This window comes from Rhodamnia argentea, chromosome 6 (genome assembly GCF_020921035.1).
Source record: "Rhodamnia argentea isolate NSW1041297 chromosome 6, ASM2092103v1, whole genome shotgun sequence".
In the NCBI taxonomy this organism is placed as follows: domain Eukaryota; kingdom Viridiplantae; phylum Streptophyta; class Magnoliopsida; order Myrtales; family Myrtaceae; genus Rhodamnia; species Rhodamnia argentea.
Genome location: NC_063155.1, coordinates 10,436,280 through 10,461,374, shown reverse-complemented (window position 1 = coordinate 10,461,374; position 25,095 = coordinate 10,436,280). Strand labels below are relative to the sequence as shown.

The following is a 25,095-nucleotide window of genomic DNA, read 5'->3' as shown; positions in this document are numbered from 1 at the left end:
TTTCCTTGATTTGCGGGATATCTGAAGCATTTTTATTTATTTGCTTTCCGTTTTAATTTGATTCTCATTATGGCATTTTATGGTGTGTTTAATTCTATAAAGGAGTCTTTTCTATATAACGGACGTCTATCCTATGTAATGTATACAATTCATTTTCTCAAATATCAATCAATCCTTTTGGAAAGGCTTTTCAGATACTAGTGTTCCCTATGTTAGTAAACCCCTTGAGTGAAAAAGAAGAGGACGAACAGTTCAAAGCAAATTTAACAGCGACACCTAGAAAAAAAAAACTCTTGCAACAATATATTTACATACTTATTGCATATTGCGATTGCGAAGATTTTTGACTAAGTTATTTTTCAGCTTGATAGATGAAAGCTGCCACCATAACCCATATGGTTGACAAGAAATAGAGTGGCGAAGGGGGATAGGAAGAAGGGAGACGATGGGGAGTGGGAGAGACCGAAGTGGCATGGCGTCGATGAGCGAAGACCTCATGGCCAACATAGTGGGGAGGCTGCCGGCGGTTTCCTTCGCGGCGGCGGCGTGTGTCTGCAAATCTTGGCGGAGAGTCTGCTCCCAAGTCCTCTCTCGCCCCAAACTCGCCTCTGCTCTCTCCCTCAATCCTTCTGCTCATGTACATCTCATCTCGTCATCAATATCTACTCGACTTCTTCTTCTTCGACTGTTTTCTGATGTTAAAGGTCGCTCTTTTACGGCCTTTTCCTTCTTCTTTTACCAGATTGCCTTGCAAGAAGTTGTCGATAAGGTTCTGTCTGAGCCTATTTTCCCGCATTTTGCCATCGTCCACGCGGGCCAAGGTTTTAGCTTGGCGGGTGCTCTTCAATATGTATGTATGATTGCGTGCTCATCAATCCCGAATAGAGCTTAGCGTTTCACTTTTTTGGCTTCATCCATTTGTTGATGATCCAGATTGGTCGCAAGTTGGGAGCTCAGACTCCTGTAATTGTATCTCGCGATGCTGGAGTCATTGGAATAGATGTCACTACCAATGAAGTCAAAGAGGTTACTTGAATCATCTTCAACTCCTTTTCCTTTTCGGATCGAAGACTATGTTCTTCTTTTTCTTTTGCGCCCGCCCTTTTTGTTCTCTTTCTGAAAACTGCGGAACTGCAGGTTGAATGGGAAGATGATAGTGAGGATAATGTAACTGAAATCAACAGAAAGCATGGCATTGTCCTGACCGTGGGATTTGTACCTGGACTCAAAGTTGATTGCATCCCACTTGTGCGGCTTGCGGAGGTAAAAAGAATTGGACTTGAAGCACAACTCCACAATTTGTCTGGTATATGGGGATTGTCACCCAATGTGACCCTTTGTGTACACAGATTCACATAGCAGCGCAACTGGTGAAATTGAAAAAACTGTTGTGACTTCTGGGGCTCGTAATTCATAGTGCTTCAGCCTCTTTTTTGATAATCTAGAATTTCATATGCGAAATGACATAGGAAAGTTTTTGCCGATGTCAGGGACCGGCAATGGTTGACAAGTTCATCATGGACATTAGAGAATATTCGACTTCTATCTCTGGTTGCGCATCACCAGTTGGACTGATCTTGTTTGGAGTATGTTTGCAACTTCATTTATTCCCTCGCTTTGCACATTTATTCAGCAAAACTGCTGTTTCTCTCAGACAGCTTGACTGCGTTTTACTGGTTTTAGGATGGAAGTGCTGATATCAAATGTGTTGTAGAGAAACTAGGTAAGTTTGTTCTTCCTCATCTTTTCTGCAAAGGAATCTCTCCACTGCTTTCTTCTTTCTTGTCATTACTGCGTGAAAAAAAAAATGAACTCAACTTGTATACAAGAGATGGTTTTCTTATGCTCAATCAGGCCATAATTGCATTTTCACTGTGCATTTGAAAATCTCTAGAGAAGGAGATGGTCATCTAGATTCATGATACCACGCGCCTTTATCTCGATCTATTTTGAGAAGGAGAAGCGTTGTTGGGGAACCCTAAGCTAACAACCTTACCGACTTATCTTCTTTTGCTGCATAGATAATGAAGGAGAAGTCCTTTTTACTCTTGTTCAAATCCTTTCTTACGGTAGGACAGAAGTAAAGTTTTTAATGCTGGGAGGCAATGATGAAGGAAGTGAGTTTGAGCCTAAAAGAGAGGGTTTTCCCTTTGTCCAACTCTCGGGTGACAGTCTTATCTGTCAGTCTTCTGTTTAGAGAACTTTAAACAACTCGAACGACGGTTATCTGCAATTCTAAAAGTTATAATCTTTTTGCCAGTTCTTTTACAGGATGGTAAATATAGCATATTCATTCAGCAGTCTGCAATTTCATTCGCTATGCTTTCAATGAGTGTATGCCGTATGCTACCTCTTCTTGATGAGGCAGTTGTATATTTACTCTCAACTGTTGTTGCTGTTCATCATGCTCCACCTGCCTTTTCTTTTTGTACGGTTAGTAGGAAATGAAGGTTCATTGGTGCACGTAAAATGCATGTTATCATGGCAATTAGTTGCTACTTTGGCTCTTCTGCTCATGATGTTTGATTGGACTTCTCGTCTTCAGATGTTTTAAAAGATTGTGCATTGCAGATAGTGCAATGCCTGTGGAAACCGCAATTGTGGGCGATGAGAGAGGCGAATTTCTGTACAGAAGTGTGAATGATTGGGGAAATGTTCATGGGAGCCAGGAATGTTGCACTGATGCAGTTGCCCTTATATTTGCCAAAGAAAGGAATAGCACTCCTGGTAGTCATTCCTTCTGTGTATATCTCTATGGTTGCCAGAGAAGGATATAACCTCCAAGATAGTTGTTTTTTCGGTAGACATTTGCTTTGGTTGCATAAGTAATTATCTGCTGTGGGTATCCTCACTATGCTGTGTTAAGTTAAGGGAAAGAATGATTGTGAGATTATATATGGGTTTTGCAGTATCATTCCCTCCCAAGCAATGCGGGAGGAGCTGAATGCATCATTCTAAGTGGTATTCTTTTGTGTAAAATCTGGAACTTGTCGTAGTTCCTTGGACTGTTTGTGTTTAATCCACACAAGGGAACTATAATGTGCGGGAAAGAAAACTTAGGCAAGAACTTTTCTCATGCTCCTCTATACGCTTTCACTAATTTCCGATGAAACCTTTGTTCCCCTTCCCCCCACGCCGCGCCGCGCCCCCTGCACCCCCCTGCACTCCTGGTAGTCATTCCTTCTGTGTATATCTCTATGGTTGCCAGAGAAGGATATAACCTCCAAGATAGTTGTTTTTTCGGTAGACATTTGCTTTGGTTGCATAAGTAATTATCTGCTGTGGGTATCCTCACTATGCTGTGTTAAGTTAAGGGAAAGAATGATTGTGAGATTATATATGGGTTTTGCAGTATCATTCCCTCCCAAGCAATGCGGGAGGAGCTGAATGCATCATTCTAAGTGGTATTCTTTTGTGTAAAATCTGGAACTTGTCGTAGTTCCTTGGACTGTTTGTGTTTAATCCACACAAGGGAACTATAATGTGCGGGAAAGAAAACTTAGGCAAGAACTTTTCTCATGCTCCTCTATACGCTTTCACTAATTTCCGATGAAACCTTTGTTCCCCTTCCCCCCACGCCGCGCCGCGCCCCCTGCACCCCCCTGCACCTCCCCCCCCCGCCTTTTCTGGTACCTCAAAATTGTCTGATAATCTTATGTGATTTACTTCTTCTGCATGTCAAACCTTATCAATCCCTTTGAGTAAGGTCTTGCAACCGTACTTCCTGTGTGGAGTGTTTCACACGTTAGCCATCTCTTTCTGCTACTTGCACTTTCCTTCTAACATTATGATTTGTGTGGTTCATATGCTTGATCTTCCTAATTCTCTTGCTTACCATGTGAATCCTTTCTTCTCAAAGTCAAGTTATGCAGAATGTCCATGGTCTTCTGGTGCACTAATCTTTCTTTCATTGACAGCTTGTTGCACGGTCATATTGGGCATCGACTTACTTTTTGTTGCCTTGTCTTCGTAATGTTTGGATCCTTTTTGATGCCTTGTTTGAATGAGCAGGTATTGGTGAAATCAGATTTCATATGGCACTATCAGACGGAGTTTCAAAGATAGGTCCAAGGTACAAGGCCGTTTCTGTTAGGACACGTGACAATCATACCTGGCTAACTGCTAGAAGAGAAGGACGAGAAGAAGTTCTTGATGGGGAAAGCATTCTCAATCAAATCTATGACGAGGTATGACTGTACATGAAAGGTTGTGGTTGTTTCATATCTTCAAAATCCTAAACGGTAATGTGAGTTTTCTTCTGCATTTTCTCCATATAATGATTAATATTTTACTGGGTGTAAAATGGATTGTAATCTAGGTAAAAAGGAACTGCCATGTGCCCTGAACCTTGATTGTGATTTTATATTTTATTTCCTTGTTTCTGAGATTCTTTGGATTCAGGTGATATGGTTCATCTCTTTAAGAACCTTTGGTTTTTAGTTTCTCAGTTTAAACTACAGGGTTTCCAGATATCAATAGAACATGAATTGGCCTCTTTGATTAATCCATTACTTTAAAGGACTTCCTTGGCTTTTTGAACGATCTAGTGTGTGCTTGTGAGTTCTGCTCATGTTGCGAATTTAGCATTATGTAGATGGGGGTTATTCTTCTTTCAAGTGCGTCACCAAAGGGCGCCGTGTAATGTTGACAAATTCCTGAACTGGCCTAGCTTTTTGGTTGCATGGACATCCCGGAGCATAGAAAGGTAAAGATAGCGAAGTCTACATTTTAGGGAGATCATTGTGATGGTGGGAAAAATTGAGAATCGTTTTGTTGTTGTGCCTTCCACCATGTATTTGTGAGTTCTGCTCGTGTTGTGAATTCAGAATTCAGTGTAATATATACTTGTGTTTGCCCTTATTTGCCACTATGTCAGGGTGTTTACTGACCAAAAATTATTACATAAACTATAGATGGAAAATAATCAATGAATAAAATAGAAGTTGAATGAAGGTAAAAAAAATACACTTGCCCGATCTTTGACTTTTGTTCTATATCACTTCAACGAAGGATGACCATATGAAATGCTCATCAAATCCTTAATCAGGTAGAAAATTAAGATTTTGCTTAATTTATAGTTGAGCCCAAAGTTATGTTACCTGAAATTTCCCGTAAATTATCAATACTATTTTCGTATAGGAATTCACCTCACTGTATGTGCAGAGTTTGAGTGACTAGGCAGTGGAATTATACTTGCAGGGATGCTGCCCAACTTACTAAATGTTTATCATTGCCTCTCATTTACACTTTCCTAGATGGACGATCGTATCGAGTACCCTGAACTTTATATTAGAGTTAGCAAAAGAAGAAAACATACCACTGGGGCAGAGAAGACGAAGCTGATTACCTCCTTGTCATTTCATGCGTTGCTCAGGTGAGCCTTGGTTCTTCTTTTTCTCCCCTATCTCAATCTATGTACCAGTGGTTTATGTTGTCCTGTGAGAATCTGGAAATCGAAAGGGAGCACCTGGGTGTCACTTCTTTGGCATTTCTTTTGAGATCGCTATCATGCAGCTCCATTGCATAATTGTTTGGATGTTGGCTCTATTAAAATGTAAAACTGGTTCCTGATTGGAAACAACAAAGGTCTCATTCAATCTTTTTACCGCATTATGAGTGATTGATATTTTCTTTCATCAATGACCTGATAACAGTTGATAATTTATAGTCACCTAGATTGTAACCCATATGGATTTACAGTGACAGAGTGCCATATATGATCTCTTGACGATGTCTGTCTGACTGCATTTTTCTGACAAAGGACTTTTCTAAATCCGTTCTAGTTGCCTGTTTTGTTTCCTGAGCATGAGATGCTTTTGGGGTTTCTGACAGAGGGGATGAAGAATACCTATATCTTGATGGGACCAGCATTAAAACTGGCGATTACTTTCAGTTTTACTACACGGATCCTGCTACTGCGCTTGCCTCGGGTAACAAAGTCAGTGCAAGTCTAAGAAGTTTGAACCTAGGGTGCAATTTCAAGAGCTCTTATCAGGCAAGGGCTGCCGCCGGTAATGCAGATAAAGCTGAAGTTCTTGGAGGCTTCATGTTTGCTTGTTGCGGACGCGGAGCATCATTCTTTGGTCGCCCCAATGTTGATTGCTCGCCATTCGTGGAGAACTTTCCTGGCGCTCCATTGGCAGGAATGTTTTGTGGTGGGGAGATCGGCTGTTGCTCAATGAGTTCGGAGGAGCAAGGTAGCCGACGAGAGAGCTCTACCCGAGGTTGTTGCCATGTATATAGCACCGTTTATCTTGTAATGTGGCATGCGCCTGCACCTGCACCTGCAGGGACTACCCTTAGAGGCTAGAGCATGGCCAGGGTTAATACGCAGCAATCATGGATTTTGTGCTCCACTTGGGTTTGGTGCATTATGAAATTGTATGAGTGTGATGGCACAGGTGTTGACCAACAGTTAATAAAATGTGTCTTCTTTTATTTGGGCACTATTGTTTCTTGCTATAGCCCAATGATTGGAGAGACTTTTTTTACGACACCATCAATGATTTTAGCAAGCAGGTAGAGAACCTTCTCTTACACGTAACAGGGTCACCACCATGGATCTTGTCTTCTGGTGGTAAGAACAGGTCACAGCCTAAACCTGTTTCCACTAGAGACAGGTAAAGCCAACATTTTCATGCTCCATTTGACTTGCAGAGCCCCTGCTATTAAAGTGGCAATGGCATTTCCGACTCCATCTTTATCCCTACTATGTATGGAAATTACTGGAAATCCTTTGCAATTCGCAATCAGCAGAACCCAGACATCTAACCCCGATACAACACCAAAACATAAAATTGCTTAGAAAGCGGCGCAAGAGCACACACTGAGAGCAGAGTCAGAGGAGAGAGTACAAGCAGAAACCCGACTCCACTGTACAGAGGATCACTGGGGAAGAAAGCTTTTAGCCGGTGTAGATGTGGACGCCAATGGCGATGAGGAAGATGGTAATGAGGCCAAAGTAGATGATGGAGTGGACGAGAATGGAGGCCCCGCTCGTCTCCATGTTGCCGAACTCCACGACTCGGCGCCTCCCTGGGATCTGGAACAGCAAGCCCGGGCTCAACAGCACGAACAGCACCACCGCTATCGCCACCGGTCCCCAGTCCGCCATTCTTCTTCCGAGTTTTCTTGGATTTGAACTGACTGCGACGCGAACGCTGGGATCCGTTTCTTGAATTTTGAATCGACTGTGACAGGGACACTGGGCCTTTTGGGGATGTAAGGAACCTTCTCGGGAGCGGAATACGTTGTCAGACTCGAAGCACCTGCTCTGTCCGTCCAAGGGAGTGCATAGAAAAAGCAAATTGTCTCCCCCATTTCTTGGGCTTGGCCCGCTTCATCATTACGCTCTCGAACCAGCCATTCCCCTGATCGGCCCACCCTTGAATTCCCACCATCCATACTCCCACTAACTCCACACGTATCTTGTACATTCAATTCATCATCCTTGGCGACGAAGAGGTTTTTGACGTGGAGTGGCAACTTGCAGGGGAGCATTCAATCCAAGAAAACATTCGACACCCACAAGAATCTGTTGCTTACAAAGTAATCTCGGTTGAATCGGCTTAATTTGCAGTGTTCTACCTCTTTTAACGGCGGCGCAGGGAAGCTGAGACCGTCAGTGAGAATGGCGAACACAAAGCCATCGGCCACCGTCCCCATTGTGGGCAGGCCCATGCGGATGTGGCCATCAATTCAAGGGGCTCGCTGTCCCCTTCCCGACCATCATTAACTGCTTTCGGCATTATTTAACGTTCGTTCTATCTTAGTTTTGCTTTTGAGAAATGAAAATTTGCCTCTGAACAGTTACGTCATTCGAAAAAAACCGAGCGAGCGATCCTGTGACACAGCTGACCCCAAGTCCAACTTACCAGAACCATTCGTACAACCACCGAGGGGAAAGAGCGAGGGGGGAAGGATCTGGAAGCAAAAGCTTGGGTTGCCATCAAGATCTGGCCACCCTTTGTCGTCTTCTGGGTTCACATGCTTCCAGCCGCATTTGACAGGATGATTTCCCATTGCTTGCCAGCACCAAGTTTTTTTGTCTCTCTCTCGGAACTGATGAGAAGATAGTATAAATCCCAACCCAGTGGAGAATGAGGCTGCTTCTTCCTTCCAAAATCTTTCATATCCTCGCCTGTGCTCCGATCTGCTCATGTGGACTTGCCTCTCGTCCATTGAACGATTTTTCTGAGGATGTGGGCATTGACAGTTGGACCCTCCCAGCCTTCCACTCGGCTTAACACTAAAGGGGATTGGATTGGATTGAAGCGGACCTCCCCTTTAATACTCTTGTCTAAATCTCCTTTATATGGCTTACCAAAACGGATGGTTCTAAATCTGTCTGGGGTTCATACCGCACTACAGTGCCACTGCCACTGTGCTCTCCCTATTGACCCTACCCTTCTCTGAGGATTCGCCACGAGGAATCAGCCAACCGACGCTACAAGTTCATGATTCCCAGTTAGCATTTTTTCCAAGAAACCCGACCCAAGCAAGTCCTCTTAAAATGCTCCACAAACCCATCTTCCCAAACCTCCCTCCCCCTTACTGCAGATGAAAGGAAAGCCAACTAGAATGCCATCTCCATTTTCCTTCCTCTTCCTGCTCTTTCTCTTTCTCTCCCATGTCTCCTCAGCCCCTCAGCAGCAGCAACCCATCAAGACCATTGTGGTTTTGGTGCTGGAGAACCGGTCTTTCGACCACATGCTCGGATGGATGAAGAAAACCATCGACCCCATGATAAATGGGGTCACGGGGGATGAGTGCAATGCCGTCTCCACCAACAACTCAAAGCCCGAGACAATTTGCTTCACTGATGATGCTGAATTCGTGGATCTTGATCCGGGGCATTCCTTTGAGGATGTGGCTCAACAAGTGTTCGGCTCTGACGACATTCCTTCCATGTCTGGTTTCGTGCAGCAGGCGTTGTCCATGTCAGAAAACCTCTCTGAGATTGTCATGAGAGGATTCAGCCCGGAATCAATCCCAATATATGCCGCTCTCGTCAAGGAATTTGCAGTCTTCGATAGGTGGTTCTCTTCGATTCCAGGACCAACGCAACCCAATAGGCTCTTTGTGTACTCTGCCACTTCTCATGGATCGACCAGTCATATTGTGAGGCAATTAACTGTTGGGTACCCGCAAAAGACCATCTTTGATTCTCTTTACGAGAATGGTCTGGACTTTGGCATCTACTTCCAGAACATACCCAGCACTCTGTTCTACAGGAATTTGCGGAAATTGAAGTACATCTCCAAGTTTCACCTGTATGATTTTAAGTTCAAGAGAGACGCCAGAAATGGGAAACTGCCCAGGTTGACAGTGATTGAGCCGAGATACTTTGATCTCATGGGTCTGCCGGCTAACGATGATCATCCATCACATGATGTTGCTAATGGCCAGAAGCTCGTGAAGGAGGTTTATGAAACATTGAGGGCAAGTCCTCAATGGAATGAGACCCTTTTGATCATCACATATGACGAGCATGGTGGGTTCTATGACCATGTCAGAACTCCATATATTGATGTTCCTAACCCGGATGGTAATACTGGCCCTGCCCCCTTTTTCTTCAAGTTTGATCGACTTGGGGTTCGTGTGCCGACAATTATGGTCTCTCCTTGGATTAAGAAAGGAACACGTAAGTTCTCTTTCTCTTGTGTGATCCTGTACCAGCAGAAAGTGACGGGGAGTTGAGAATTGATAATACTTCTAGCATCACATGATCCTGATGAGATTGACTGGAGATGAACTGTTTCTGCTATTCAATCAAGAAAGCCGTCGCAGCTGGCTGTGAGGTGAAGTTCTATTGATTTGTGTAGACAGAGGTTTATCTGATCCCAGTTCTGCCTTTGTTTTGCAGTGATAAGTTCCCCGACAGGACCAGCTCCGAGTTCAGAGTATGAGCACTCGTCCATTCCTGCAACCATAAGGAAAATGTTCAACCTCAACTCCAACTTCTTGACTCACCGAGATGCATGGGCCGGGACATTCGAGCATATCGTCGGGGAGTTACAATCTCCCAGAGCCGATTGCCCAGGTACTCATCTTACTTTGAAACCAACCATTAGCTAGTCCTACAATCCGGTAACTCATTCATCACCGTAAGCATTGCTCCATTGGAGCATCTGTTTCAACTTAGCAGAGGAAGCCTAACCAACTAAGAAGTAAGGACATCACAAAATGTTTTCTCGACCAAGAAAAATAAATCAAATTCGCCTGCTTCTTTATATATATGGCAGAGACATTACCCGGTGTTACGCCACTGAGGAGCTCAGAAGCCAACGAAAATGGTAAATTATCCGAGTTCCAGAGCGAGATTGTCCAGTTAGCTGCTGTTCTCAATGGGGACCATTTCCTAACCAGTTTCCGCGATGAGACGAGCAAGAACATGAGTGTGAAGGAAGCTCATGATTATGTGAAAGGTGCTGTTTCCAGGTTCATTAGGGCAAGCAAAGAGGCTATCAGAATGGGTGCCGATGGATCTGCTATTGTCGACATGCGCTCGTCACTCACTACGAGATCTTCAACTCGAGATTGACTAATTTGTTACGTTCTCTCTGTTGGTTGCGGTCAATATCCATGTGTAGAACTGTGAATTCCGACAAAACTAAAAAGAAATGTGGAACAAAGTATCAGATGAGCAGGGCAACTGCTTTGCCAGCTACTGCAATCAATGGATCAAACGACTGAACAGGCACCTTAGACCAGTTACAAAACTTGAACTTTACATTCTGTCAATGTTTTAGAAATCCACGTATGATGTTTCAAATGATAAAAGTCGTCGTATTATATAAAAGGCAACAGAATCTTAGTTTCTTAGATCAGCCAAAAGAAGAAACAAAATCTGAATGCGTCTCTGTTGGCAAAGACGAATCCTCTTTGGATAAAATATCAAGACTATCGAAAGTCGGCATCCCCACAACTACTACCATCTAACATGAAAGCCGCAAAGGCTGTACATGGTAAAACAAAGAATGGTTGAACCTACGGATGGGAAGAAACTATCGCACTAGGAGAACATGATCTAAAAGGGCAAACATCTTCCACAGGACGCTTTTCCATTGAACCTTATTGAGGTGGTCATTTACTCCTCTCAAGGCCGACCAGGGGTCAGTCGGCATCAAACAGAACATGGACTTTGCCAAGTAGATACATCGGCGATAAGTTCTCGTAGCTGATCTATGAGAAGCTTCAGGTGCTTGTTCTTCTCAACCAGCGCCTGCATCATGGAAACAAGGGCTAGTTAGAAATACTGGGGCAAGAGCTGGAGATTTCTGAAATTGACGATGCATAGACTCGTACAAGACCAAAATGCCCCTATTGCATTTTTTTTTTTTTTCATTAGAGTGTGAGAAAAGAGAGAGGGAAATTTGACAGTATGACCTGTCAAGGAAGGAACAATACCCTAGCTGCAACTTAGAAAGATTCACAGAAAATAACCTCCAAAACCTAGCTATCATAGAGTGACTATTGGATGATCTCGAACTAATAGAAAATGAAAACGAAGTAAATTCCCCGATACCTTTCTTAGATTTGAGGCTTGTTCTTCTAAACTCTCCATTTCGACTTGGTCCACAAGTGGTATTGAACTGCTCATAGAAGCACCAGGATCAAATGATTTAGCCTGCAAGCAGAAGACATTGGTGAGTCAAACAAAACAACATGCTTTGGCCGGCTGAACGATACAGCAGAAATCTTAACCACCCCACCCCAAACAAACAAACCACAATCCCCTCTTCTCTCCTCTCCTCTTCCAGGGATATGCAAGGCAAAAAGACCTGCTCTTGCATTCCTCAGGTACATACAATATAATCAAGCTTCTCTGAAGTTAATATGACAATTCTTAAAGGATTGAACTTCTTAGATAGGTTCCTGATTTTACACTTTAGGATATCTACCAACTGAAAATGTGAACATCTTCTTTACATGTGTATTTCCGATGATTTTCCCTATATACAAAATGAACAGTACTCATATGCTGCTTCAACACAGACTACAGCAATCTGCTGATCCTTCCAGAGTCCACCAGACATCATTATCTAAAGCTAAGATTGTGATAGGAATGAAGCACCCCCAATCTAACCTAGAATCAGCAACCATCTTTTACACCCATCAATCAATTTATCACTTTTCGACGTAAAAATGCGACAGCAGCAGAAAGCACAGATGAAATTAAGTTGGTATTGGAAATGCAAAGGAGATCATTTGCAAATAAACTGGTCAGTCTTACCTAGTATGCTTAGCTTAGTCCAGTGACGTCAATCCAGAGGTCAAAGGCGTAATGCTATGATCCTAACACATGAGAGTGCGAAATTGAAGCGGTCATTCCTCAAAATCTAGATCCTCAAGTTACTATCTGATAGCGTCCCACAGATTCAGTCATCAAATTCAGTTAACACACAAGTCATACATATTCGTTGTTTTTTTTTTTTTTTTGTCTCTCTCCTGGTAGACCGATGCCTCTCCATATGGACACGTCGGCCATATTCGAAAACCCTAATGCTGTGGAAAAGTCCGTGATCCAAACAATGTCACCGGAAACTAGTCCCTAGAAGATCCGTAAAGAGGGGTAAAGGGAAAGGGAAAGGAGCAGAGGAAAAACCTTGCGAGAGGTGGGAATGGCGGCGAGAACGGCACGGAGGGAAGCGACGGAGTTCTTGTAGCGGAGGCGAGCCTCGTCGAGGGCGCCACCGCCAGAGCCGGCGAAGTCCAGGTGGTGAGAAGAGTCGGAGGAGGAGTCGCCGTTGAGGAGGAGAGAGCCGCCGGAGGCGGAGGAGGGGGCAGACCAGAGGGATGGGTTGCAGAGCTCGTCGTTCATGGAGGAGAGGATGTGGAAGGCAGACTCGATGGTGTCCTCGAGATGCTTCTGCCCTTCCACGGCCAGCTCCTGCGTGGACTTTGGGGTGGTCATCGGGTTCCCGGTTCTCTCCTCCATGTCGGAGAGGCGTTCCGCCACCGGCTGAAGCAGCAGTCAGTCACCCAACGGAACCGGCCGCCGTCGTTAGCGACTCGAGTAAAGGTAAGGAAGCAAGAAGTACGGCAGCAGACGGCTTACCCCCAGAAGCAGCTCGAATCGAGAAAATATTGGGTGCTCCTGGAGTGCCACGTCATCTCTAAGACACCCCATTTAATGATCGACACGTGTCCAGCGAAGCCCACATTTCAGATTTTTTAAAATCTGTTTTTCTCTCACATTTTTCTTTCCGTAAACACCCCCACAGCCACCCCCTCTCTCTCCAAGTTTCTGCAAAACGTAGGACGGCATATCTGGGCGGTGAAATCATAGGCGCCGCCGTCGACCGAAGAGGGGGGCAACCACCGCCTACGGCGGGCCACCCAGGACACCCTCCGGGAGCGAAGCCTCCTTCACACTAATCAGTCCCCTCACCTTCATCTTCACATCTTCAACCAACAGCCGGCCGCAAGGGAGCCGCGGGCTGAGCCGCCGAAATCGCGGGCGGCGAGGACACGGCGGCTGCGAGGCCGAGGTGGAGGCGGTGGCGGGGGTCAAGATGTGGTTGAGGGCGAGCTTCGCGTTCGAGATCGCCGCTCATCGCGGCTGAAGCGACCTTGCACCCGTCTGCGGCGGGCGACGAGAGAGCCGCGAGCTGAGCGGCCGAGATCGCGGGCGGCGAGGACGCGGGGCGGAGAGGCCGAGGCGGGGGTCCTCGCGCCCGTTTGCAGCTCACGGCCCACTTTCTCTCTCCAAGTTTTTGCAAAATCTCTTCTCGCCGCCCCTGATCTCTCTCTTCTAATCTCTGTTCAAGTACTCGGCCTTGCCTCCCGCCATCTCAGTGGCTCAGCCCGCGGCTCCCTTGCCACCGGCTCCCTCGCCGCCCACTCCCTCGCCGCTGGCCACAGATTCGGGCACGAAAATATAAAAAAAAAGATGAAGGTGAGGGATCCTGTCACTTGAAGAGGGAGAGAGTGGGCCGTCGCCATCGTTGGAAATGCTTCTGGTTTTGCTTATGCTTCGCATTCATTTTCCTCGTAATCTTCATCGTCTTCTTCTTTTTGCAGATACTTGGAGAGAGAGAGAGTGTGTGGACCGTGGGGGTGTTTACGGAAAGAAAAATGTGGGAGAAAAACAGATTTTAAAAAAATCGGAAATGTGGGCCCTGCTGAACACGTGTCGTTCATTGAATGAGGTGTCTTAGAGATGACGTGGCACTCTAGGAGCACCTAATATTTTCTCGCTCGAATCCTTTTGGTGATGGTATCACCTATGTAGCACCGACACGCCGAACCCCCCGGCGTGTCGGTGTCGGACACGTGTCGGATACGGACACGCGTCTGACACGCTCCGACACGCGTCCGACACGCGGTCAACGCGTGTCGGCGATCCGACACGTCGTCAACACCAGCGACACGCGAGTCGGTGAGGAGAGAGGGCAGGGAAAAGCAGATGCGAAGGGCAGAGAACGGTGGGGGAGGGGGAGGAAGAGCGTCTCGATCATGAGAGGGAGGGAGCCGGCGACGCGCGGCGAGCGCCCGAGCAGAGAGCGGCCTTCTTGTGCGCCGGAGCAGAGAAAGCGAACGAGCCGGAGGACAGAGCGAGAGAGCGCCGGAGGAGAGACGAGCAGCAAAAAGCATAGCAGTCGACGTCGTGGTTGGTTTAGCGAGACAGAGGCGTGACAGAGAGGAAGGGGTGTGAAATTTTTTCTCGCAGAGAGGAGAGAGATGAAAACTGTGAGCTGTTTTCGGTGATGTTTTCAAAAAGTAAAGAGAGAGAAGAGGGGGAGACAGAGAAGAGAGAGAAAAGAGGAGGAGAGAGAGAGGTGTCAGAGATTTTTTAAAAAGTAAAAAGAGGAGGGGAGGGGACATGAGAGAGGAGGGAAAGCGTGCAGACAACGTATTACAGAATTTATTTTTTTTATTTTATTATTTATTTATTTTTTAGGCTAGTTGAGATCAAATTACGAGAATATTCATGGTATAAGCTTTCTTTTTATTTTAAAAACTATTTTTGTAAATTTTTGATTTTATAAAAAAATTATAAAAATAATAATATATCATGCATATATAAAGATATATTTAATATATACAACGTGTCCCCAACGTGTCGAAAATTTCTATTTTTTAAAAATGACGTGTCGACGTGTCGTGTCGTGTCGTGTCGCGTCGTGTCGCGTGTCCCGTATCAGCATCGGTGCTACTTAGGGTATCACTAAGCTGAGGTGTGTTTTTTTTTTTTTTTGTTTGGGGGGATGAGGGGTTGGGGTGGTCAAAATGATTTACCTAAGTTAGATGTAGGCCTTTTCCTCCTCAGTTAAAAATTTGAATGGTTGACATGAAAAAAATTTGCTCAAGAAGGAATAATTTAAGAAATACTTTAAAAAAAAAACGGGCATTAATATCATTTAAAATAATTAGTAGACAAAAGATTTCTTTTCAATGTCGATAACAATTTATATCTAAAAACTTTTGGAGATCATGAAATTATCTTTTCGTTTATCTATTTTCGTAGGCACTATCATTTTGAAGATGATATTTTTCAAAATTATTATTACAAATAAATCTGATCAAGGAGCAAACATTTTTTTAAGTGATTTATTTTCACTTAAAGTCATGTTTATCAACGGAGGGCAAGTGTGTCACATGAGGATAAATTGAGAATTTTTGACATCGTCAGAGAAAAATTAAAATTTTCTGTGTTTTTTTTTTTCGATTTCAAAATGCTAATTAGGCTTCACCAGGAATTCCATGGTGGACAATATTGCTGACCATTTATCTTTTTGAACTTACAAAATCTACTGCTGACATATTTTCTTTGCTAAAGGTCCATTGCGCAGGTTACGAAAAAAACCAGGAGAGATGAGCGGGATCCGCAGCACCACAATCCACGTGAGATGATTGGGTGGCGGTGCTGCGGCTGCTGGAGTGGGACTCCTCCCATCATTCTCGGCCCCGTCCCTCCCTCCTCCGCCTCCTCCTCCTCCTCCGCCGAATCAAAGGCAAAACCCCAGACGAATCGCCTTCACATTGCCGGGCTGGTGCCATTAGCTCTGTCCCTGACTTTCGCCTTCAACTCACCCACACCTTCCCTGGCCATCCCTTCCCTCAACTCTCCCTTTCCTTCACCTTCACCTTCCCTCCCCACTACCCCTTTCTCTCAGTCCAAGGACCTCCCTTTGGGTCTCCAAGATGATGGGTGAGTGTTTGCCAGTGCGTCGTGCCTTCCTCTTCTCTCCCTTCCTCTGTTTTCTCAATGTGGGTCTGTTGTTTTCTTGTATGTTTCTCGCGCAGGAAAATCAGGCCCTGCCCCTCCGTCAATCCCGGTTGCATATCTTCCAACCCCAAGTCCTCCTCTTTTGCCTTCCCCTGGAGGATCCCCGACTCTTCCTCCGGCGACCCCCTCCTGGTTTCTCTTTCTTACCCTCTACCTTCGCTTTCGCTCCACTTGCTATAGTTGCATTTTCAGCTTTATCCTAACAAAACTGTTTCCTTGCAGAAATTAAAGCAAGCCATCCTTCAAACTCAGAGAAATCCCAAGTTTCTGGTCATTGAAGATACCCCTTATGGTACTCCTACTCTGCCTCAATTCATCTGCCCCGTTCTAACATATCACTAGTAAACATGCCACCACTTGCCACAGAATTCAGTGCCCTCTCATCTCATCTCTGATTTTCATTCATCTCCTCAACACAGGCCAATATTTGCAAGCTGAGGTCGATGGAGGATTTGGCCGGGACGTGCTGGAGTTCCTGGTAAAAGGAGATGTGGTTGCTTACAGGTGTATGGCCGCTAAAGTAACCTATGTCTACCCCTTCACTACCGCTTTGGGGGATTCAAAGGGGCAAGAAGAAAGATTGAAGAAAATTGCGGACGAGTTGGGATGGTATGCCCCCAGTTTTGATTCCATGGATTAGGAGATTCCCAAGAGATTGTTAGTTCAAACCATTCTTTTTATGTCCCACACTGTGTGTGTGTGTGTGTGGGATCAATATCATGTCAACTAAAGCCTCTCTCTGCATATCCTCGTTCGTCTTTAATTTGTTGTGTTTACGCTTCCAAGGCAGAGCAGAACGTAAAGGAAAAGTCACCTTCTCTGCTTTGCTTACTGCCCACATTGCATCTTGCGTCTTGCATACCACCAAATTAGCTTTTACTCCTTACATTGTCCAGAGAACCTTTACTCAACTAAAATGCTATATTTAATAAGCATAGAGCACTCGTTTGTAATTAGGGATGATTGTCCAGTATAACAGCCGGGTCATGGCCGTCTCGTTTAGAACAAGAAGTGCCGTGTTTGCAGAATTTCATCCTGCAATTTTTGTTGCTTTTTATTGATGATGAGACGAGGCTAAAGTTTTGGTTCAGGTGGTTCATAATTACTTCCGTTTGTGAATGAATGCACTTAGCTGAGATGGTACCATTTGCTAAACTCGATGAAGTGTGGCAGCATGGATAAACTTGCTACTCCATGTTCGCGTCTCTTAGCATCCTCGTGATGTGAATCTTCACAGTTGCCACTCGTTGCAAGTGATTCCATGGTATGTTGATTTCTTCGTTGTGGAGGGAAGAGACGTATCTAAGAGAGGGCTTTCCAACATTCTAGAGGGAGGGACAGAGTAGACGTTTAAAGGGTCTTTGTTAAATTTCGAGTTGGAGACCGTCTTTGCCGCACCTTTTCAGTAAAATCAGGCTTATTCCTTCGCTGTCTGTAAAATTTAACGTTGTGCCGAAACCATATGCAAACAAGGCCAATGTTTGCTTCCCCCTCCACCCCGGCTGGACTTTCTTGCTTCGGCGTGCGTGTTTATGATGATATTGCTGCTTATTTTGAATTAGTTAGGCATCCATAGCTGTGACTGTAGCATTTGTGCAGATGCATTCATCCTTGAGTGATGGAATTGGCGGTTGAGAGAGTGAGAGCGCGCTTCTTGTGTCTGTGCCAATGGAAGGGGGTATCAGACTGCTCCTGGCGGTAGCAAAAACGATTGTTTTCATCATATCATTGACTCCCAATGCACTGTGATTAACTGACATATTCAATGTTGGAATTATGGATGAATGAAAGATGGTAGGCTCACCCTTCCACCTGTTCTTCCAATGCCCCGTAGCACAGAAGCTTTATGGAGAAGATTCACATAGAAGACATGGTCACCGTATTCCTCAACTGAACCTTCGATATGCTCGGGGATCATGTCAGCGGGGTTGAACTCAACCCCCTTTGCAGCAGCGACATGTTCGAGTATGTTCAAGGTCAGGAACGAATGCGCCCACAGAGAATCTAGTGCCTGCATATTGAACGGTCTCTGGAGAGGTGAACCAACTCTTTAAGGAGTAATTCTGATGCCATCAAAGAATGGGAATAGCAAGGCCTGGCAGTGCTACCGCGTCGAAGACACAGTTTGGGCTCCACCTCCTCCGGAGCGTGTAGAGCTTTTTGGGTTGCGATGCCCGTTCGTTAAGAAGGAGAGATTCCGTACTTGGTATGTGCCGGTGAGGGACGAACTGTTAGGATCGATCCGGGCTGGTTGGACGGATCCACTCTACATGCACAAAACGGAGGCGATTGCCCCTTGCTTAGAAGATGATCCAAGACAACTGCTGCTGCTGCTGCTGCTTGGTCATCAACATCATAGAAGGAGATTTAAAGAGTTTGATAGATTAATTAGTTAATTTGATTAATCAAAGTTTTTGACCGGAATTATAATTGATAAGTAACAATTAATATGAAATGAACCCGTTTTTTTTATTGCTACTTCCGATAATCAATCTAATAACATGATTTCAGTAGTTGACATTGCATGTACAAGAATCCTATATTAATTCTTGGAAAAAGAGTAATGTGTGAATATTTGTGCAACATCCATGTACGAGCAAACGACCATCGTAGTTCACTTATAAGTGGCATTATTTTAATAATAATCAATTTAAGAGAAAATTGTTCAAAAAGTACTAAGCCCATTATACGACGGCCAATTCGGTTCTAAACTTTCAAATTTGAAAAATTTTATTCTTCAATCTGGTGACGATTTTTCAATATAGTCATTTCGGCTAATTTTGGTTAGAAATCGTTAGCGTGGATATTTTTGTGATTTTTCAAAACTTCTCAAGATTTTTCCTTTTTTTTTGTTCCCTATTTCCATCAATCGGGCGATCGTGGAGGGCAATAGGAACTAAGGAAAAGTGAAAAAAAGGAAAGAAATCAAAATCTTAAAAAAAAAAAATGCAAAAGCTGCTCACTTAGTGAATACTATGCAAAATTGACCGAAGTAATTATATTGAAAAAAAAAAAACCTTCAAATGTTTCGTATTAAATTAGCCAAATTCGAGATTGTAGAACCGAATAAGCCACTATGTAATAGATTTATGATTTTTTGGAAAATCATTTCTTGAATTAAGCTACGATTCGAAGGTCAAGTTAGACACAAGAGCTGCAATTTGGAAGTAGAAGAGGTGTTAAATGTGAAAATCCACGTATGAATCGGCATGCTGCACATGATTTAAAATATACGAGATTAAAGTAAAAGTAGAAGAGGACGGGGGTGTCAAAATCGGAAGCTGCGTTAAATTTTCTTACGAATGGGTTGGCGAAAGGTCAGACATTTTCGCTCCGACAAAAGGCAAGGCAGCCCACGTGGCCGACAAGTGACAAGACGACACGAACGGCTCAGCTAACGTGTGTGAATGTCCGAACCCCTCCTCCCCAAAAATAAAAAAAAGCCACGTGCGTGAATACGTATAAGTTCTTGGTCATTACGGTCTGATCTGATTCCTCATTTCCCCGGAGAGCCCGCAATCAAATTAAGTCAAAAGATGAAATTTCCAAATCATACTAGACAAATCGTATATGTCTAGCCCTGTCAAACCGGTAGATTATATTGAGTTTGAATCGAATAAAAAAAATCGAATCATAAATGATTCAATCTAAATAAATTTATTTTTTGAAATACGAATGTAATGATACATACCGACCAAATCCATATTTCTAAAAATACCTTTATGTTCAAAAGTAATTTAAGAAAAATCGTATCCAAATTGATGTGAGAGTACGAAGCGAACACGCAAGATCGAGTGGTAGCGAGAGAAAATTAAGAAAGAATTATAAAGATGGATTGTAAATTCAATTGTGATTCATTTTCGATCAATCTAACATTCATTATATGTTTGGATTTATTCGTGACTCATTAATAACTTAGCCCGTCAATTAAGAAATAATTCATGACACCTATTTTGATAGGTCTCGTTAGATCGTGCGAGTTTAATGTGATGGGGCCACGCGCACGATGCGCAGCTATGATTTTTTGTTTTTTTTTTTTTGGGCCCCCCCCGGGGAGAAACGGTTCGGTTGGGGAGAGTGAAGGGGTCGTGCCAATTATTGTCATGTCAATCATCGTCAAACGTAGCACGCGGTGGGTGGGATTCTCTTGGACTGAAGAGACGAGCAGGCTCGGATCACGGTTTGCTGCCGTTCTTGGGGTGGACAAATGATGTAATGTCGTGGAGCCGCCATTTGTGCATGTCTGTCCTGACATCGATTAGTGGCACGCGACCCTCTCAGAAAGATCTCTCCTCCTCTCCCCTCTTCAATCCCCGTCCCATCTTTCTGCGTCTTAAGTTACGACAGCGAAGAGGAGGAGGTAAACAGATCGCCGTCCGGGGGTCAAGAACGTCCCCTCATGGAAGTGACGGATCCTTGACTTTCTGACCTCACTCCTGTCCTCTCTTCCTCATCGTCGCTTCATCGTCATCTCATTGGTGTATGCTCATGCTCATGCTCATCTCCACTTTATCTCGATCTCCCTGACGGCGAACCATGATGCGGGTTTACGAGAAGTTGAACGAATTTTACAGCAACAGATGGCTGGTGTTCGTGTGCGCCATGTGGATCCAGTCCTGTGCCGGGGTGGGCTACTTGTTCGGCAGCATCTCCCCCGTGATCAAGAGCGCCATGGGGTATACCCAGCGAGAGGTGGCCATTCTCGGGGTGGCCAAGGACTTGGGGGATGCGATTGGGTTCGTGGCTGGAGGTTTGTGTGAGGTGTTGCCGATTTGGGCGATATTGGCCATTGGGGTGGTTCAAAACTTTCTTGGGTATGGCTTGCTCTGGCTCATTGTCATCGGTGTCTTGCCTTCTTTGCCTCTCTGGGTGGTCAGTCTCTCCCCTTTCATCTTCTTCTCACTCATCTTTGTGGTGTTGGCTCATCGCTTTGATTTCTCGCTTGCTGTGATTCCTATTCCTTGTGATCTAATCCCCTGTAGTTGCTGGGTTTTCCTTCTCTTAAATGGCCACATATCCCGGATACTGTTAAGCTTAAATTCCTTGCTGACCTCAAGGTGTAACTTGCTGTTTCGTTAAAAAAATTGATTTTTTGGCTGCTAAAACTATGATGAATTCCAGGATTATGTAGTTGAGTGCTCTGCTGAGAGTGTGATCCTACAAGGCAGTCCTTTTCGGGACATTAGAACTGTGCTTAGTTCAGATCCAGCATTGAGATGCCTTGCCTCAATGACATGTTGACCGCAATGACGCCCTGTTGATTGTCTCATGGCCGGTCAGCATCCTTTAAGGAAGATCTTCGTGCTTTCCGCACTGTTTTGATGCTCCAACAAGTTTCCTAGGACAAATCATCTAGAAAGCTATATAGCAGACTAGCGATGCAAATCTGGAAGCCTGATCGCTATCGAGTCTCAATGCTGAAGTTCATATTTTTGGACAGTTTGAAGCCCAATTCCCTTGGCTTATTGGTTGAGGCTATCTTTGCACCATGGATTACTTACTCCTTCCACCATCCATATTTCAACTTGTCCCGGCAATATTTGTCTCCGTTCCTGAGAGTTGGTTACTGGACTAATCCTTGGAAAAAAGCTCTACTTTTCCTACTTATAAGAGGTATTTTAGGCATGCCGCGACTGTAAGAGACGTCTTCTCTAAGTAAATGGTAGATGTTTCCTATGATGTGTTGTTGTTCATGGCGTGTCGGTAGATTCTGTCTCTGTACTGATGGCTCAATAAATTTAACTTAAAGGACTGCCGAATACGGTCATTGAAAATAGATGCATTTTGTGTATAATGTCCTACCATTAGGACTACATCAAGGAAGAAAGGATTTATTTGTTCTAGTCCTGGTAATTGTTGGTACCATGAGAAGCTAACGATGGCTAGCTGCTTAAGTGGCTCACTGAAATTTGCAGCTGCATTGTGCTAGTTCTAGTGTCTGGATTGATATATCTCCATGCATCATAGCAGTGAAGGACCTTTTTTTCTTTTGTCTGGGCTTCTGATCCTGAAGTACAAGTATGCGCCCCATCCCCCTTAACCAATTTCCTAACTCTATTTTAGTATGTTGCGAGTGAAGATTCCTATCATCACCAACAATATTAGTTCAGAAACTTAACCCACGTCTCTTCCCTAAATTGCAAATCTTTTTAGTTTTAGTTTTTTCTAGGAACAATTGTTTGTGAGTTCTTTCTGTCTTCTATATTCTCTGTGGATGTTTTTGCAAGACACAAATTTTCGTACTGCTGGTCGAGCGTGCATTATCGTGGGACTCAACTATTTATGTGTTCTCGCAGTAAAAGGAGGACATCTGTGATTCCATTTGGAAGACACTGTTGTTTCTTCGCTCTTGTCAGGTTGACTGTCTTATTCTCATATAAAATGGACAATTAGTGAAAACATCACCTACGTACTGGGTAACTCAAGATCGTTAAAGTTATGTTCATATGGCTTTTAAATGTCATTGACCAAGTCTTATTTTGCAGCTCTGCATCTGTGTATTTGTGGGAACAAATGGCGAGACCTACTTCAATACAGCAGCTCTCGTTTCATGTGTTCAGAACTTCCCCAAAAGTAGAGGTCCTGTTGTGGGGATACTCAAGGGATTTGCTGGGTTGAGTGGTGCGATTTTGTCTCAGATATATTTGATGATTAACGCCTCCAGTGAAGCATCACTAATTTTTATGATTGCGGTTGGGCCATCAATAGTTGTCATTGCCCTGATGTTCATAGTTAGGCCCATGGGAGGTCATAAACAGATTAGACCTTCTGATAGTTTAAGCTTTTCATTCATCTACGGCATCTGCCTCCTCCTGGCAGCTTATATATTGGGGATCTTGCTGGTCGAGGATCTAGTTGATATCAGTCAAACTGTGATCACCTTATTTGTGGTGATTCTTATCATTGTGGTGCTCCTACCCGTTACCATACCTGTTCTGTTGGTTTTCTTCTCTGAGCCAATTCCTTCATCAGAGGAGAGCCTTCTTGCGGGGCAAGAGAAACCAGAAACCAGTAAATCTGAGCAAGATGGAAGTGAGGTCATTCTAAGTGAGGTTGACGAAGAGAAACCTGAGGAAGTAGACCAGCTGCCAGCATCAGAAAGGCAAAAACGAATTGCTCAATTGCAGGCAAAACTTTTCCAGGCAGCTGCGGAAGGAGCTGTGCGGGTAAAACGGAAGAAAGGCCCACGCAGAGGAGAGGATTTCACCTTACTACAGGCACTCATTAAGGCTGATTTTTGGCTTATCTTCTTGTCACTTGTACTGGCCTCTGGTTCTGGTGTGACTGTTATTGATAACCTTGGTCAGATTTGTGAATCACTTGGGTATAATGACTCAAGTATATTTGTTTCTATGATAAGCATCTGGAACTTCCTTGGTCGAGTCGGTGGGGGCTACTTGTCTGAGATCGTCGTAAGGTGCTTTTAAAATCTTTGTTTTTATCTGTTACTCAAGCTAGTTTTCCTATTACCGTTCTCATTATTGTCCCGAACACTACTTACCCGTTTTGTTCCATGTACCAGAAAATTCTCCCTCCCACGACCAGTGGCTATGGCTATATTCCAGGTTGTTATGGCAATTGGACTCTTTTACTATGCTATGGGTTTTCCTGGTGAGATTTACGTTTTAACTGTGCTAATAGGACTTGGATATGGTGCCCAGTGGGCAATAGTGCCAGCTTCTGCATCAGAGCTATTCGGTTTGAAGAGTTTCGGGGCTTTGTATAATTTTTTTACTTTAGCAAGTCCTGCTGGTTCGCTAATTTTCTCTGGGGTCATTGCCAGCGGTATATATGACTACTATGCAGAAAAACAAGCTGCTCTTAGGAAGCTGGCTCTGGGATCTATGCCTCCGATTTCTCTTCAGGATGATGACTCACTTACCTGCTCCGGAAACATATGTTACTCTCTCACGTTTGGCATCTTGTCAGGACTTTGCATTGTTGCAATGGCCTTGAGCTCAATTGTTGTTTATCGGACGAAAAGCGTCTATGCCCAACTTTATGGAACTTCTCGCAGTTGAGTTTGTCCATTTCTTGGCCACTCTCACTTATTTTTGTGGAGGGTTCATGTTCTTCGTTGATGGATAGAAGAAAGCTGGAGTTGTCAGTTCAAGTGCGTATGCATCGTTACGATTCATGGTTCTGCCACAGACCTTGCTGTTCCAAGTACATTTTTTTTTCAGCTCTTTGAACTTCTGAGGCTTTCGGCTCACATTGGGCTGAGATTTGCTTGGTTTGGATTGTAATAAAATATTCTTTTGAGATCAATAAGAATCGCTAATTAGTTCATGGACTAGAACGTAAGTTGAAGCATTATTTTCTGCCCTTTTATCTGCAACAGGAGACTCCTCTGAATCTTCTTGGAAAATAGATACCTTGTTAAATTCTCCTTTAATTTCTGATCCGTGCCTTTTCATAGCTTTTGTTTCTTTTCTCGGTTTCGTGGTTGCTTTTATCTAAACAGTAGATGTTAGAGGCAGATGAGTCTGCAGGAACTTCAAATGTTTCACTGAATGCGCCAGGTCTCGATTTTTTGGTGCTGTGATTGATCTCATAACTGCTTGCTTCCCATCAAACAAAGTTGCTGCTTCAACCTACAATTTACTTTTGAGAGATTTACAGGACAAGCGTTTCCGCAAATATCTTAGGACGGAACATGGGTGGACGGCCTGTTGCGTCGCCTGAAGCTTATGCTTCAATTAACGGTACTTGCATTATCCATTGGAAGTCAGATTTTGGATCTTTTGTATTGTCAAAAGCTTCAGATGACAGTTCAAGTGCTCAAATTGCTAGCAAAATCATCTATAACATCTAACTCCTGATCAGCTGTTGTCCGGCTGGAAGTTGCACTGATGACAGCA

General features: G+C 44.1%; 6 protein-coding genes across 7 annotated transcripts; 4 read left to right on the top strand and 2 right to left on the bottom strand.

Annotated features, from left to right (window-relative positions):
* Positions 1 to 351: 351 nt before the first annotated feature.
* On the top strand, positions 352 to 6,441 carry LOC115741392 (F-box/LRR-repeat protein At5g63520). 2 transcript variants are annotated; one of them, XM_048280811.1, is made up of 10 exons: positions 352 to 637; positions 743 to 850; positions 934 to 1,026; positions 1,138 to 1,263; positions 1,491 to 1,586; positions 1,684 to 1,723; positions 2,572 to 2,712; positions 4,012 to 4,187; positions 5,256 to 5,374; positions 5,833 to 6,441. In XM_048280811.1, the coding sequence occupies exons 1-10, from the start codon at positions 446 to 448 to the stop codon at positions 6,308 to 6,310; spliced, it is 1,569 nt and encodes a 522-aa protein (XP_048136768.1). In that variant the 5' UTR covers positions 352 to 445; the 3' UTR covers positions 6,311 to 6,441. The 2 variants fall into 2 exon arrangements, with proteins under 2 accessions (XP_048136768.1, XP_030531118.1); XM_030675258.2 differs by having other exon boundaries at positions 354 to 637; positions 2,572 to 2,727.
* A 338-nt stretch (positions 6,442 to 6,779) lies between these two features.
* On the bottom strand, positions 6,780 to 7,294 carry LOC115741397. Its single transcript, XM_030675263.2, has one exon. It carries the CDS (start codon positions 7,112 to 7,114, stop codon positions 6,905 to 6,907), a length of 210 nt encoding a protein of 69 aa, XP_030531123.1. The 5' UTR covers positions 7,115 to 7,294; the 3' UTR covers positions 6,780 to 6,904.
* Positions 7,295 to 8,102: 808 nt separating this feature from the next.
* Positions 8,103 to 10,665, top strand: LOC115741394 (non-specific phospholipase C6-like). Its single transcript, XM_030675259.2, has 3 exons — positions 8,103 to 9,643; positions 9,866 to 10,042; positions 10,245 to 10,665. Exons 1-3 carry the CDS (start codon positions 8,560 to 8,562, stop codon positions 10,541 to 10,543), a joined length of 1,560 nt encoding a protein of 519 aa, XP_030531119.1. The 5' UTR covers positions 8,103 to 8,559; the 3' UTR covers positions 10,544 to 10,665.
* A 266-nt stretch (positions 10,666 to 10,931) lies between these two features.
* On the bottom strand, positions 10,932 to 13,077 carry LOC115741396 (mediator of RNA polymerase II transcription subunit 30). The gene is made up of 3 exons (XM_030675261.2): positions 12,608 to 13,077; positions 11,528 to 11,629; positions 10,932 to 11,224 (listed from the first exon to the last, which is right to left on the bottom strand). The coding sequence occupies exons 1-3, from the start codon at positions 12,938 to 12,940 to the stop codon at positions 11,126 to 11,128; spliced, it is 534 nt and encodes a 177-aa protein (XP_030531121.1). The 5' UTR covers positions 12,941 to 13,077; the 3' UTR covers positions 10,932 to 11,125.
* A 2,674-nt stretch (positions 13,078 to 15,751) lies between these two features.
* On the top strand, positions 15,752 to 16,978 carry LOC115741395 (thylakoid lumenal 17.9 kDa protein, chloroplastic). The gene is made up of 4 exons (XM_030675260.2): positions 15,752 to 16,156; positions 16,252 to 16,366; positions 16,457 to 16,526; positions 16,654 to 16,978. Exons 1-4 carry the CDS (start codon positions 15,855 to 15,857, stop codon positions 16,872 to 16,874), a joined length of 708 nt encoding a protein of 235 aa, XP_030531120.1. The 5' UTR covers positions 15,752 to 15,854; the 3' UTR covers positions 16,875 to 16,978.
* Positions 16,979 to 20,674: 3,696 nt separating this feature from the next.
* On the top strand, positions 20,675 to 24,629 carry LOC115741391 (protein NUCLEAR FUSION DEFECTIVE 4-like). Its single transcript, XM_030675255.2, has 3 exons — positions 20,675 to 21,106; positions 22,720 to 23,651; positions 23,757 to 24,629. Exons 1-3 carry the CDS (start codon positions 20,771 to 20,773, stop codon positions 24,253 to 24,255), a joined length of 1,767 nt encoding a protein of 588 aa, XP_030531115.1. The 5' UTR covers positions 20,675 to 20,770; the 3' UTR covers positions 24,256 to 24,629.
* Positions 24,630 to 25,095: the final 466 nt, after the last annotated feature.

Coding starts and splice junctions, on each gene's coding strand:
- LOC115741392 (XM_030675258.2), top strand. CDS start 446: ATGGGGAGTGGGAGAGACCGAAGTGGCATGGCGTCGATGAGCGAAGAC. Junction 638..742: donor CCCTCAATCCTTCTGCTCAT/GTACATCTCATC, acceptor TTCTTTTACCAG/ATTGCCTTGCAAGAAGTTGT. Junction 1,587..1,683: donor TTGGACTGATCTTGTTTGGA/GTATGTTTGCAA, acceptor TACTGGTTTTAG/GATGGAAGTGCTGATATCAA.
- LOC115741397 (XM_030675263.2), bottom strand. CDS start 7,114: ATGGCGGACTGGGGACCGGTGGCGATAGCGGTGGTGCTGTTCGTGCTG.
- LOC115741394 (XM_030675259.2), top strand. CDS start 8,560: ATGAAAGGAAAGCCAACTAGAATGCCATCTCCATTTTCCTTCCTCTTC. Junction 9,644..9,865: donor TTGGATTAAGAAAGGAACAC/GTAAGTTCTCTT, acceptor TTTGTTTTGCAG/TGATAAGTTCCCCGACAGGA. Junction 10,043..10,244: donor TCCCAGAGCCGATTGCCCAG/GTACTCATCTTA, acceptor TATATATGGCAG/AGACATTACCCGGTGTTACG.
- LOC115741396 (XM_030675261.2), bottom strand. CDS start 12,940: ATGGAGGAGAGAACCGGGAACCCGATGACCACCCCAAAGTCCACGCAG. Junction 11,630..12,607: donor CCATTCCCACCTCTCGCAAG/GTTTTTCCTCTG, acceptor TTCTGCTTGCAG/GCTAAATCATTTGATCCTGG. Junction 11,225..11,527: donor AAGCCTCAAATCTAAGAAAG/GTATCGGGGAAT, acceptor TCCATGATGCAG/GCGCTGGTTGAGAAGAACAA.
- LOC115741395 (XM_030675260.2), top strand. CDS start 15,855: ATGATTGGGTGGCGGTGCTGCGGCTGCTGGAGTGGGACTCCTCCCATC. Junction 16,367..16,456: donor CCTCCGGCGACCCCCTCCTG/GTTTCTCTTTCT, acceptor GTTTCCTTGCAG/AAATTAAAGCAAGCCATCCT. Junction 16,527..16,653: donor CATTGAAGATACCCCTTATG/GTACTCCTACTC, acceptor TCCTCAACACAG/GCCAATATTTGCAAGCTGAG.
- LOC115741391 (XM_030675255.2), top strand. CDS start 20,771: ATGATGCGGGTTTACGAGAAGTTGAACGAATTTTACAGCAACAGATGG. Junction 21,107..22,719: donor CTTCTTTGCCTCTCTGGGTG/GTCAGTCTCTCC, acceptor CTTATTTTGCAG/CTCTGCATCTGTGTATTTGT. Junction 23,652..23,756: donor TTGTCTGAGATCGTCGTAAG/GTGCTTTTAAAA, acceptor TCCATGTACCAG/AAAATTCTCCCTCCCACGAC.